General features: G+C 41.4%; 1 protein-coding gene across 1 annotated transcript in view; it reads right to left on the minus strand.

Moving 5' to 3' along the window:
- Nucleotides 1–14335, minus strand: part of COL14A1 (collagen type XIV alpha 1 chain) — a 175114-nt gene that overhangs the window by 68098 nt on the left and 92681 nt on the right. Inside the window, exons 29-31 of the mRNA XM_058177897.1 lie at nucleotides 12384–12548; nucleotides 9653–9691; nucleotides 8587–8725 (exon numbers count right to left, since the gene is read on the minus strand). Of these exons, the coding sequence (XP_058033880.1) occupies nucleotides 8587–8725; nucleotides 9653–9691; nucleotides 12384–12548 (343 nt within the window). The remainder of the gene's footprint in view (nucleotides 1–8586; nucleotides 8726–9652; nucleotides 9692–12383; nucleotides 12549–14335) is intronic.

A 14335-nucleotide genomic window follows, 5' to 3' on the forward strand; every position in this document is an offset into this window, starting at 1 on the left:
CTGCAATATCACTGGAGAAATAGTAATAGCAATAGCACTTAGACTTATATACTGTTTCACAGTGCTTTACACCCCTCTTCTAAGCAGTTTACAGAGTCAGCATATGGCCTCCAACAATCTGGGTCCTCATTTTACCAACCTATCAAGGATGGATGGTTGAGGTTTTTTGTGTTTCTTTTTGTTTACATTTATACCCCGCCCTTCTCCGAAGACTCAGGGCGGCTTACAGTGTATAAGGCAATAGTCTCATTCTATTTGTATATTTTTTACAAAGTCAACTTATTGCCCCCCCAACAATCTGGGTCCTCATTTTACCTACCTTATAAAGGATGGAAGGCTGAGTCAACCTTGGGCCGGGCTCGAACCTGCAGTAATTGCAGGCTACTGTGTTCTTAATAACAGGCTTTACCAGCGTGAGCTTAACCTTGAGCCACTCAGAACTAAATTCCTGGAGTGAGCAGTGAGTTAGCCTGCAGTACTGCATTCTAACTAGTGTGCCACCACAGCTCTTAGCAATTACCATATTTTTCGGAGTATAAGACGCACCTTTTTCCCCCCTAAAAGGGGGTAAAAATTTAGGTTCGTCTTATACACCACCCACTGCCCCCACCCTTTGGCCTCTACCTTCCTACCTCCTTGCAGCAAGCAGCAAGAAGAAACAGCCCATTTCAGCTTCAGCACAGCCTAATTAGCACAAGTTGATTGTTGGATCGGCCTCCCGACTTTCAGCTGTTTTGCGGGGGCCTCTGCTGCTTGCTGCAAGGAATAAATTGCTGCGAGCACTTTTTTTTTTCTTGTGCTAATCAAGCTATGCTGAAAACAAAAATGAAAATAAAGCAGGCTATTTGCTGTTTGCTGCAACGAGGCAAAATTGCTGGGAGGCAGAGGCAGATTTCTTTTTTTTTTGTTTGTTTTCCTCACCAAAAAAGGTAGGTGCATCTTATAGCCCAGAGCGTCTTATACTCTGAGAAATACGGTATGTAAGTAATTATGTTGGGAGGAGTTAGTGGTAAAAGGAAACTAGGATGCCAAAGAACACAATGATTGGACACCAACAAAGCTGACACCAGCCAGAGCATTGAATAACTCAAAGAACTAGTGCAAGATTGGAAGATGTAGACACCTCGCCCATAGAGTCATCAAGAGTCGAACTCGACTGAATGGGTATCATCATCACCACCATCATCATCATCATGACTCTGCAATTACAGGGAAAGAACAACTCTACAGCGTTACTGCACAAATACAGTGCAAATCCAAACTAAGGGTGCAAGATAGATATACTAGCAGATCTTCTTCTGGGTCCCGTTGTCTATGCCAAGAGTGGTGATTTGCAATGGTGAAATATCTCAACATCCACCTTCCATTCCAGATAAAATTGCTTTATTGGAAAGCAATAAAATTGAATCATGAGGTCTAATTTCTGGCTTTTACATAGAGCAGGCTTTGTACAACTGCTAGATAAGTAATGGCCACATCACTTCTCAGTAGTTTTGAAATAAACCACCTAGCTTAACCTGCAGAGTGTTGATACTAAACAGATTTAGCTAGTTACTCAACTGCAGTCAAACATTTATGACATCGCTTTGAAATTTTAATTAGAAATTTCCTGGCGAAGACAAGTCTATTAAGTTCCAATTTCAGTTTGGGTCCTTGCCAGAAATCTATCTACTGCAGCTGAAACTTCAGCTTTAGTTCTTTCTGGAGCTTCTCTACAGATGAGATGAGGGCCAGCCCTTAACGTTTCTGTTGTCATAAGTAGCCACATTAAATGCTGCCCCCCCTGTAATTTTAGGCTGGATACTTTTATTTTTATTTTATTTATTTATTTTGTCACAACATTATATACAAGCATAAGCATGAAATAACTATACGATATAAATATATTTGTTTTCTGAGGTTTTCGCGGGTGTTTGTATATAGGTCTTTGGTTATTCGGGTTTTCTCCCGCGTAAAATTGGAAGTGTCTTGGCGACGTTTCGACGAAGTCTCATTCGTCATCTTCAGGCTTCAGCTTCGTGCTTCTGGGAGCAATGTGTGACTGCAGCTGTTTCTTCCTTTTTAACTGCTAGTGGGGGTTTGAACTGATTGGGTGGGAGCTTGGCTGTGCTCTGATTGGATGTGGGTTTTTTTGGTGCTCTGATTGGCTGGGGGTGTGTCCTGTTTGGGTGGGGGCTTGGTTGTGCTCAAATTAGTCTGAGTTGCAGGGGGATCTGAGCTGGTGAGCTGCACTGCTACTGTTTGGCTTCGTGGTCGTGTTACATCTTCGTAGTGGGTGTCAGTCTCGTGAGCTTTGATGTCATATCCCTCTTCACCCAAGTGCCAATCAAAGAAGCCTTGACAGCTATCCAAAACAAATATAACCCCCCCAAGCACATCCTAGATCTGACCAACCACTGCCTATCCAACACATACTTCATCTATAACGGACAAAAATACAAACAAATAGAAGGCGCACCCATGGGATCACCCCTCTCACCTGTCATTGCCAACCTCTACATGGAACACTTTGAAACCCAAGCACTAGAAAAATCTGATCACAAACCCAAACTCTGGCTCAGATCGTGAGCGACACCTTCATAATCTGGCCACACGGGAAAGAAAAACTTGAAAACTTCCTCACACACCTCAATAGCCTACACCCCAAAATACAGTTCACCATGGAAACAGAAGTTAACAACCAACTTCCCTTCCTAGATGTCTTAGTCTACAAGAAACCCAATGGCTCCCTAGGACACACCATCTACCTGCACTCTCACACCACCACCCAGCACAGATCAACTCCGTAGCCAAGACACTCATCTCTAGAACAAAATGCTTAGCTGACGAACAACACCTAAAAACCGAACTACACACTCTCACAAACGTACTAACATCCAATGGATTCCAGAGAAATAAGATTACCAAACTAATCCAAAAAGAACCCCCCACTAAAACCCAAGACAGAGAGCAAGAAAATGGCACAGCCCTCCTCCCATATATAAAAGGCACCACAGACAGAATCAGCAAGATCCTCCACAAACATAACATCAAGACAGCATTCTGCACAAACCAAAGATATCCACCATCCTAAGAAACCCCAAAGACAAAATTGAGTTAGAAAATCAAGGAGTATATGAAATCCCATGCACCGCCTGCCCCACCACATACATTGGACAAACCAACAGAAGAATAAGTGCACGCATTGAAGAACACAAGAACTCATTCAAAAAAGAGGAACCAACTTCTTCCCTGGTCCAACACTTTAAAGTCACAGGACACGATATTGACTTTAAAAGACCAGAACTATCGCCAAAACTGAACACTTTAACAACAGAATAATCAGAGAAGCCATCGAGATAGAAAAACGCCCACACAGCATGAACAAACGAGATGATACCTCCCGCCTACCAGCCATTTGGAAACCTGCCCTTATTGACAAACGTGTCCCTAACACGAGGAATGACACCAGACCCACACTCACGAGGTCCACACAGGATGTCACCACCACACATCCACCCAGAAAGCACACCCAAACCCACACTGATCAGGAAGCACGACCAAGGACCAGAAGCCAGACCGCAGCTGCAACATTAGCCATTTCAAACCCCTCCAATCCATACATGCAGCAGACTGACACCCACTACGAAGATGTAACACGACCACGAAGCCAAACAGTAGCAGTGCAGCTCACCAGCTCAGATCCCCCTGCAACTCAGACTAATTTGAGCACAACCAAGCCCCTAACACGAGGAATGACACCAGACCCACACTCACGAGGTCCACACAGGATGTCACCACCACACATCCACCCAGAAAGCAGACCCAAACCCACACTGATCATGAAGCACGACCAAGGACCAGAAGCCAGACCGCAGCTGCAACATTAGCCATTTCAAACCCCTCCAATCCATACATGCAGCAGACTGACACCCACTATGAAGATGTAGCACGACCACGAACACGAAGCCAAACAACAGCTATGCAGCTCACCAGCTCAAATCCCCCTGCAGCTCAGACTAATCTGAGCACAACCAACCCACCCAACCAGGACACACCCCCAGCCAATCAGAGCACCAAAAAACCCCCATCCAATCAGAGCACAGCCAAGCTCCCACCCAATCAGTTCAAACCCCCACTAGCAGTTAAAAAGGAAGACACAGCTGCAGTCACACATTGCTCCCAGAAGCACGAAGCTGAAGCCTGAAGATGACGAATGAGACTTCGTCGAAGACACTTCCAATTTTACGCGGGAGAAAACCCGAAAAACCAAAGATCTACATACAAACACCCGCGAAAACCTCAGAAAACATATATATTGTAATATATATTGGAAATTGGAAGTGTCTTGGCGACACATTGCTCCCAGAAGCACGAAGCTGAAGCCTGAAGATGACGAATGAGACTTCGTCAAAACGTCGCCAAGACACTTCCAATTTCTGTGGGAGAAAACCGAATAACCAAAGATCTACATATATATATATATATATATATATATATATATATATATATATATATATATATATATATATATATATATATATATGAAGAAGAAAAGAAAAACAAGAGGACAGGAACGGTAGGCACGGTTATGCGCTTATTGGATACAATCAAAGGGAACATTAGGACAGGAATGGTAGGCACGCTGGTGCTCTTATGCACGTCCCTTACAGACCTCTTAGGAATGGGGTGAGGTCAACAGTAGATAGTTTTTGGTTAAAGCTTTGGGGATTTTGGGAAGAGACCACAGAGTCAGGTAGTGCATTCCAGGCATTAACAACTCTGTTTCTAATGTCATATTTTCTGCAATCAAGATTGGAGCATTTCACATTAAGCTTAAATCTATTGTGTGCTTGTGTATTGTTGTGATTGAAGATGAAGTAGTCTTCAACAGGAAGGACGTCTATGAGTTAAACTCAGGTCATGTCGGAGGCGGCGGAGTTCTAAATTTTCTGAACCCAGGATTTCAAGTCTGGTGGCATAAGATATTTTGTTGTGATCAGAGGAGTGGAGAACTCTCCTTGTAAAATATTTCTGGACACACTCAATTGTATTAATGTCCAAAATGAGGTGTGGGTTCCAGACAGGCGAGCTGTATTCAAGAATTGGTCTAGCAAATGTTTTTACTTCTTAGTGATTACTTCTTAGTGATTGTCTCAGCTTCAGCCTCCAGCAACAGTAGATATCTAAGTTTCTAGAAGGCAAAATCACGAAACTGCATCTCACTTACTTCGACCATGTCCTGTGGGGGAATTCACTGGAGAAAGCAATTATGTTTGGGAGAGTTAGTGGTAAAAGGAAACAGGCTGCCAAAGAACACGGTGGCTGGACATCATCAAAGCTGACACCAGCCAAAGGATAGAAAGACTCAAAGAAGTAGTGCAAGATCGGAAGATGTGGAGAGACTTGGCTCATAGATTCGAGCAAACGGATAACATCATCAACAACAACAACTTACAAGCTTAAGGTTTTGCATGGTGGCATATATTTGATCATTTCTGATTCTTTTGCGGAAAGAATATTTATCATTCTCCCTTTAAGTTACTCCACAGCTCCAAAACCATGCATACAGTATGATTGGTTGCTTAGCAAATGTTCGAAAATATGACATATTCTCTCCAAAATGTACTTATAATCCAGGTCTGAAGTTCTGAGGGCTGCCCCTCCCCTGCAGTCATGTAACCATATTTCCAATGCTTGACAACCAGCCCGCATTTACAACTGTGTGATCACAATTCACAATTTCTTTTTGCTGAAAACCAGCATTTACTTCCGGATTTTTAGCAAAACATCCCTTAGCAAACAATGGATTTGCCTAACAACCATAGCGCTCACTTAACAACCGACACAAACAAAGGTAATAAAATCAGTCATCGTTCATATGATGAGCCACTTTATGACCATTACAACTTATGACTCTAATTGGCAGTAGATTGGGTACTACCTGCATATACAGCGTATACGTAGTATTCATACAATGGATTTAAACCATTCACTGCTCTCAGCTTACTGCTGTTTCTGGTTTAATCTGAATAGGAAAAAACTGTGGAGAGTTTAAACTGGTTTATGTCTTGAACATGCTAACTTCCAAGCATGTTTTATTTTGTTTTTGTCCAGGCTGATTTGTACTCATTCGGATGAAATGACATACAATGGTAACTCGGTTCTCGTCAGTAATTCGTTCCGGAAGATGTGCTGAATACTAAAACCGACAGGTACAGAGAAAAACCACATGACTTAACCCAGTGACCTGCTATTTCAGCCTGAAGAAATAGCAAGTCACAAGGCAGCCGATATCAGCAAACTTTTCATGGCACATTAACTACCAAGAGAAAAACAAGCACCGTGGCAAGATTTCTGCTTCAAAACACATTAAGTATTGAATTCGACAAGTTTTGAAGCAGTCAAATGCCGAGGTACGACAATACTGGGGTTATACTGAAGGCTGAAGCAAATGTTTCTAATTGCCTTCTAGAAGTCACAGTGGAGGAGGAGAAGGAAGGGAAATCTGGACTGCAGATGTAACCCTAAACTTTGACTTAGTCCTGCATCTCAGTGCAACCACTGACTCGACTTGCAAATTAAGCTGTGAGGCATCCATCAGATTTCTGCTTGGAATTCTTTCAAGGCGTTTACAAATTAGTGAGAAATCTTTCAGGAAATAAGGAAATGTCTGGGGGAGAATTTCCAGATGCTGTGTCTTTTTCCACCATCGTTTTCCCTAGGCAATACTTCTTTATCAGGGAAACTTTTAAGCCAAAAAGCTTTTTTTTTTGCTTGTTTGTTTTAATGCAAAACAATTGTCACCATGTACAGAAATTGCAGGATGTCTTTGTTACTTCATGCAATTTTAGCGCTATGTGCAATGTATATCTGCGTTCAAGGCCGTGTGCAAAACAAGCATGCACAAACCAATAGACCAATATTCTGTATTTGCACACAGCCGCCCCTCTGAGCAAGATGGACAGTTTCTAAATAAAATAAAATAAAATAAATAAGTAAGTAAATCACTGTAACTCCCAAATAATCGAACTCCCATTCCTAGATGCAAAAATTACATTGATATTACATTGTTAGGTTGCATAAGTTATTTTTTTAATAGTTGCCTACAACTATAATATTAGAGATTGCCCCTGATGTCTGGCCGCAATCAAATTAAGCAGGTTACTGTGTGACCAAACCTGCTTTTACAACCCTTTTTGTGACAGTTGTTAAATGAATGTGGCAGTCATTAAGCAAATCTTTTGTTTGCATTGGGTTGTGTTTTTTTTTTATTTTTTGCCAGAAACTGGTAATAAACACCCTAAATTGCAGTGAGGTGACCATGGGACACTGAAAATACCTGTAAATATTGGTCATTTGCTAAGCACCCAAAATGAAATCACATGACTATACAGGGAGGGAGGAACAGCCATCAGAACTTTGAAACAGGGTCATAAGTAGCTCTGGGGAGGTTTGTTGTAACTTTGAACAGTTGCTAAATGACCAGTTGTTGATTGAGGACTACTTTTATAGCTGTAGGAGAAGTAATCAGTTTAGAGTCCTAGCATTGCCAAGAGATCGAAATCCAGCCCCTCTTAAATCCCATGGACCCTTATCTAGCATCAATTTAGTACTGACTGTTAGTTGACCAAATTCTTGTACAAAGTTGTCCGAATGTGGCAACTTTAAGACTTGTGGACTTCCGCTCCCAGAATTCCCTAGCCAACATGGCTGGCTGAGAAATTCTGGGAGTTGAAGTCCACAAGTCTTAAAGTTGCCACGTTTGGAGATCCCTGTTCTTGTGTATAGGCTGTAATAAAATCAAACTGCCCAAGGAGCTGCTGATACAGTTCTACAGAGGAATTATTGAGTCTGCCATCTGCACCTATATAACTGTCTGGTTTGGTTCCGCAACCCAACAAGACAGACACAGACTTCAGAGGACTGTGAAAAAACAGTCCTCTGAACTGCAGAACTACAGAAAAAACAATGGCTATCAACCTGCCTTCCATTGAGGACCTGTATACTGTACGAGTCAAAAAGAGGACTGTGGAAATATTTACAGACCCCTCACAACCTGGACATAAACGAAACTCCTATCCTCAAAACGATGCTACAGAGCACTGCATACCAGAACAACTAGACACAAAAAGAGTTTCTTCCTGAACACTATGACTATGCTAAACAAATAATTCCCTCAACACTGTCAAACTATTTACTAAGTCTGCACTACTTTTAATCTTCTCATCGTTCCCATCACCCACCTCCTTCCACTTATGAGTGCATGACTGTAACTTTGTTGCTTGTATCCTTACGATTTATATTGATATTGATTGTTTTCTGATTGCTTATTTGTACCCTGTAAGTATCATTAAGTGTTATACCTTATGATTCTTGATGAACATATCTTTTCTTTTATGTACTCCAAGAGCATTTGCACCAAGACAAATTCCTTGTGTGTCCAATCACACTTGGCCAATAAAAAAATCTATTCTATTCTATTCTATTCTATTCTATTCTATTCTATTCTATTCTATTCTATTCTATTCTATTCTAAATAAACTTTCTGTGCTTGAACTTAATGAAGGATCCTGATTCTTTGCGCCCGACAATAACAATACGTACTTGGTTGGCTGAGAGACCAATGCATCCTTATGCAGTCCATAACAGTGGTAGGCATTAAACGTCCCAGGTTCCATAGATACTCCTTCCACAGCTGCAAACTCTTTGTCAATCAAGCCAAACATCTCCATCATTTTAAACCCTAGAAACCAAAACAGAGAAATATGTGCGTCATTTCTACTTCTTAATCAGAATGGGGAGTTAAATGTGTGTTATGTAATGAAGACTTCAGCAACTCAGGCACTGCAAATTCTTACCATCTGACAATTACTTGATAATTGCACAACTAGCAAAACATGACCTTATGCTTTCAGTTTCCATTGTACAGGAAGTAGAAGAAGCTAATTAAGGAAAGACTGGTACAGGTAGTCCTAGACTTACAATCATTTGTTTAGTGACCATTCAAAGTTACAACGGCACTGAAAAAAGTAACTTATGACCGTTTTTCACACTTAGAACCATTGCGGTATCCCCATCATGATCAGAAATCCAAACATTTGGAAACTGGCATGTATTTATGATCATTGCAGAATCCCAGGGCTCACGTTAATTTTGCTTAAAGGTAAAGGTTCCCCTCGCACATACATGCTAGTCGTTCCTGACTCATCTCCGTTTCTAAGCCGAAGAGCCAGCGCTGTCCGAGGATGTCTCGGTGGTCATGTGGCTGGCATGACTAAACGCCAAAGGTGCACAGAACGCTGTTACCTTCCCACCAAAAGTGGCCCCTATTTTTCTAATTGCATTTTTTACGTGCTAGGTTGGTAGCTGGAGAACTGGTAGTGGAAATTTTGAGTAGTTCGGAGAACCGGTAAATACCACTTCTGACTGCCCCCCCCCCATCTATTCTCTACCTCCCGAGTCCCAGCTGATCGGGAGGAAATGGGGATTTTGCGGTAACCTTCCCCTGGAGTGGGGAGGGAATGGAGATTTTACAGTATCCTTCCCCTGCCACGCCCACCAAGCCATGCTACGCCCACCAAGCCACACCCACAGAACCGGTAGTAAAAAATTTTGAAACCCACCACTGGTTGGCAGAAATGAAAAATGTACTTGTTTAATAAAAACATACCTGCTAAACTATTGCCCTCTTTATACACCAATGGACAAGCTGTAAAAAGGAAGAAAACAAATTATCTCTGAGAAAGGATAGTCATAATGCCAAGTGGTATTATATATTTTCTTTTTATGAAAAACTGCATCAACCGCAAGACATTAAAACATGTCGAAGCTTCAGAAGGTGGCCTGTAAACACAGCAGTGGTTTTTTTTAAGTGTCAAAATTTTATCGAGCATTCCTTTGCCAAGTTTCTTTGCACCATAGTATTTCCTATAAACACTTTAGATATAGACTTGAGGCTATTGATTCTTCACCTTATTGAAGTAAACACAGCAATGTTGTCTTTGTTGTGATCGATGGAATTTCTCCATCTGTTCTGAAAATCCATTCCACGTTTGGAAAGCTTCACAAACAAAGTCATCACCGCTCTGTGGCTGCAGTTTGAAGGGAAGCAGATGTTTTGAATACTAGCAGACAAGTCTTTATTTTGCGCAGCTGAGACAGGCAAGCAATCACTGCATTATTACTCCCTTTGGCATTCAATAGCTCATGATGACACACTGCTATATGAATTGCAGCCATTAGAGGTAGTCCTCTTCTTACGACTGTAACGGAACCCAGAATTTCCATTATAAGTTGTGAGAGTCATAAGTCAAGACATGTGACCAAACTTTATTTTATGGCTTTTTTTTGTGGCAGCCATTAAGTGAACGCTCATCACTAAATGAACATGGCAATCATTAAGCAAACGAATGAGGGTTGAGCTTATCAGTATTCCTTTGGGTGTTTTTGCTGGAAACAGGCTAAAAAAAGTTGGTAACCAGGAAAATATGTCATAAATCATGGTCATGCCAGTGCAGAATGCTGCAAATGGCCATAAAGATAATCCAGTTGCCAAGGGCCCCAAATGAATCCATCTTGCAGTCATCAGAAGTCTGGATGTGGATTGTAAGTAGCTTTTGGGCAGTCCTTCATAATTTCAAACTGTTTCTAAGTGACTGGTTGTTAATCAAAGACCATCTATATCAGGGGTCTCCAACCTTGGCAACTTTAAGACTTGTGGACTTCAACTCCTTGCTGGCTGAGGAATTCTGGGAGTCTACAAGTCTTTGCCAAGGTTGGAGACCCCTGATCTGTATTATATTGGGTGCTTTATTACTGCAATGTATGGTAGAAACACAAACCAGTGAAGTAAAAACAAGGATAGAGAAAGCTCAAACAGCATTCTTCAAAATGAAAAAGGTTTTCTGCAGTCACAACATGAGCGGAAGATTGAAAATCAGGCTTGCCAGATGCTACATCTTTTCTATCCTGCTCTACAGAGTAGAGAGTTGGTCTCTGACAGAAAGCCACTTAAAGAGACTAGAAGCATTTGAAATGTGGTTTTACAGGCGGCTGTTACATATAAATTGGGTTGACAAAATCAGAAATGAGGAGGTGATAAGCTGCCTGGGAAAGTCAAGGGAAATCATCAAAACCATTTAAAAAGCGAAAGTTAGAATATTTTGGACATGTGATGCGACACCCAGAAAAATACGGCACACTTCTCTTAATCCTCCAAGGGAAGATTGAAAGCAGACAGACGAAGAACATCATGGCTTCAAATTCTAAAGGACTGGTTTGGACAAAACTCACCAGCATTTTTTCGTGCAGCTACTGATAAAAATAGGATCGCCAACATGATCGCCAACATCCGATGACGGATATGGCACAAAAAGAAGATGGTAGAAACAGAAGGGTGAATGTCATGCATTAAATAGTATACAGACGTGATGGAGACAAAGATGGTTTGTTATAATATTGTAGCCGAAATAATACAGCTAATATTACATACCTACATACCTATACTAAAATGAATCAGGATGCCTTCTTTACATTTGCTTTTTTCTAAAATTGCTCAGTTTTTTAAATTGTTCTCTTTTTTACTTGCAAATTGACCGTCATCACTGTCAAACAGACATCATTGGCATCCTTCAGTCTCAAAAGATTATAGTATCATGCTCTGGAAAGAGGTCCTAAAACAGCATCTGGTGTGACTAAAAAGGCCAACTTGAGAGTGGCAATCCCTTCCACACTGAGGGCAGATACATTCTGTCCCCTGCCCAGCCCCCAGATTTCGCTGGTTCCGGGACTGCCTCTTTGCCTCAGCCTGCCGAACAAATGTCTCTTCAAATTGGAGAAAGCCATGCTGCATCTTTAGCCTCCAAGCTGAACGATCAGAGATCAAGGTTTACAAGTCGTTAATGTCCATTCCCAAGGCCTTTAGATCCCTCTTACAGATATCCTTATATCGCAGCTGTGGTCTCCCTCTAAGGCGCATATTCCAGCCAATTCTGTCCTCTTAAATTTTTTTAAACTTTTTTAAAGACATGGGTTTCGTCTTAACATAGATAGAAGTATTCTATCCAACTTGGCGAAGGAGTTTTTACATGATGGAACCAGTTTCTTACTTTCTGTACATTATATGTTCTTAATTAACTTATAGTGTAATTATAGTAGTACATTTGAAATTGTTATTAGCAATTTTGACCACCAACCAAATTGACTATAAATGCAACGTACACTTCTATAATGCTACCATCAAGTGCGCACTTATGTGGGAGAAAACATTAAACTTAATGGGTCCTACTTCTAAGTACACATGAAGAGGAACAGCGCCATTCTGAAGATCAAGTTAGCAAAATGCATTTTTTTTAAAAAAATTGTGGCAATAGGCAGGAAAAAGTAAAGAAACAACTGCTAACTTGCAGAGGCTGTTTCACAGACAAAAGTGATCAGCTCATCTTCAATCTTCTTGAAGGCATCAAAGTCATCCACAAAGAACACATGTCTGTCACTCGGCTTGCTGCCAATGTTAACCAGTTCTGCATAATCAGCATCTGCAACTCCAATGGCAAATATACTGAATCCTGGGGAAGGAAGGAAGGAAGAAAAGAAGGAAGGAAGGAAGGAAGGAAGGAAGGAAGGAAGGAAGGAAGGAAGGAAGGAAGGAAGGAAGGAAGGAAACAAATATACATTTCTGGGATCAATCAATATAAATAAAAGTTGAATATATTTTATTAATCTAGTTGAGGCTTCCTCAGCCCTTCTCTTCCAAATGTGCTAGACTGGATAATTCCTCTAAGACATGGGTGTCCAATCTTGGCAACTTTAAGACTTGTGGACTTCAACTCGCAGAATTCCTCATCCAGGCTGGAAATTCTAGGAGTTAAAGTCCACAAGTTTGAATGTTGCCAACGTTAAATCACACCTGATCTAAGAGAATGGTGGGTATTTATCATTTATCATTTGTGTTGTAAATGTTGTACCTTGATGAACATATCTTTTCTTTTATGTACACTGAGAGCATATGCACCAAGACAAATTTTCTTTTATGTACACTGAGAGCGTATGCACCAAGACAAATTCCTTGTGTGTCCAATCACACATGGCCAATAAAAAATTCTATTCTATTCTATTCTATTCTATTCTATTCTATTCTATTCTATTCTATAGTTCAATACATACAGAGGACAGATCGGGGAAGATTGCTCTAGCTATCTCCATGTTTTCTCCAAGGGCCAAAACAGGTCATAAATAACCTCCTTGCTCTTATCAACACCATCTGTTTATTCTTTCTGCATATTCAGAAAAGGATTGGTTTTGGCATCCCGTTCCCTTTGGCTGGCCAAGTTTATTTTAGGAACAGAAATGACCCACATCTGAGTCAAATGGATAAAGCATATTTCCCTTATTTCTCTCAATAATGCATGATCTAACACTAATAATTGCTCTGCCAGCATACCACTGTTGTAAGCTGGAGTATTTTTGGAGTGAAATTACAGGAGTTACAGCACCAACTAAACTTGGTTCCACCAAGTTGAAGAAGGCAATTGTAAACACTAATTTGGAAACTAATTCTGTTAGATTCGGGCAATAACGAGGCAGGAGACCAGGATAGTGACAACAGCTCTTTACTATATGGTGAACCCAGCAGCCCGGGCTGGGAAAAACCTCTCTTTATATACAGTTTAGCCGGGGGCTTCAACCAATCAGCAACGTGCTATTTTCCCGCCAAAACTTTTAAAGATACATTACACTCCTTCCCTCCCAGAAGGCACTTTACCTATATCTACATAAAATTAACATCTTATTTGTCAACGTAATCACGCAAGTAGACTGGGCGTCTCCTGACTCTTTCGGACCTGCGCAATTCATTCTCTGGGAGTGAGTCGAGCTGACTGGAGGGACTATTTGTTCCTCTCAGCTCCTCCTCTAGGCCATCCGGCCCTGGATTAATTGCAGAGTCGGTCCTGCTGTCTTCAGGAGGAACCGGTTGGCGTCGCTGGACCTCCTGGAACCCAGATAAGTCTTGCGTTTGCCCCGGATTTGAGTTAGTGGTGTTTTCAAGCATTGGATAGTCAGAGCCTGTTTCTGATTCTGTTTACCGGTTATGCGTTTCCTTATTTGGTCTATGTGGCGCTTCCATACCCGGCCATCCTCTATCTCTACTAGATATGATTTTGGTCCTGTTACTTTAGGATTTTCCTGCTACCCAGGTCGGGCCCTCGCTGTAGTTGTGTGCCCACACTAGGTCGCCTACTGCCATCTCCTCTTGTTTTCGTGTCCTTTGAAACCGTCTGGTGTGTAGTTTGGGTTTAAGCGGTCTAGTGGGCACCTGAGCTTCCGGCCCATTAATAGCTCTGCCGGGCTGCGC

The sequence above is a fragment of the Ahaetulla prasina genome, chromosome 3, assembly GCF_028640845.1.
Source record: "Ahaetulla prasina isolate Xishuangbanna chromosome 3, ASM2864084v1, whole genome shotgun sequence".
Taxonomy (NCBI): domain Eukaryota; kingdom Metazoa; phylum Chordata; class Lepidosauria; order Squamata; family Colubridae; genus Ahaetulla; species Ahaetulla prasina.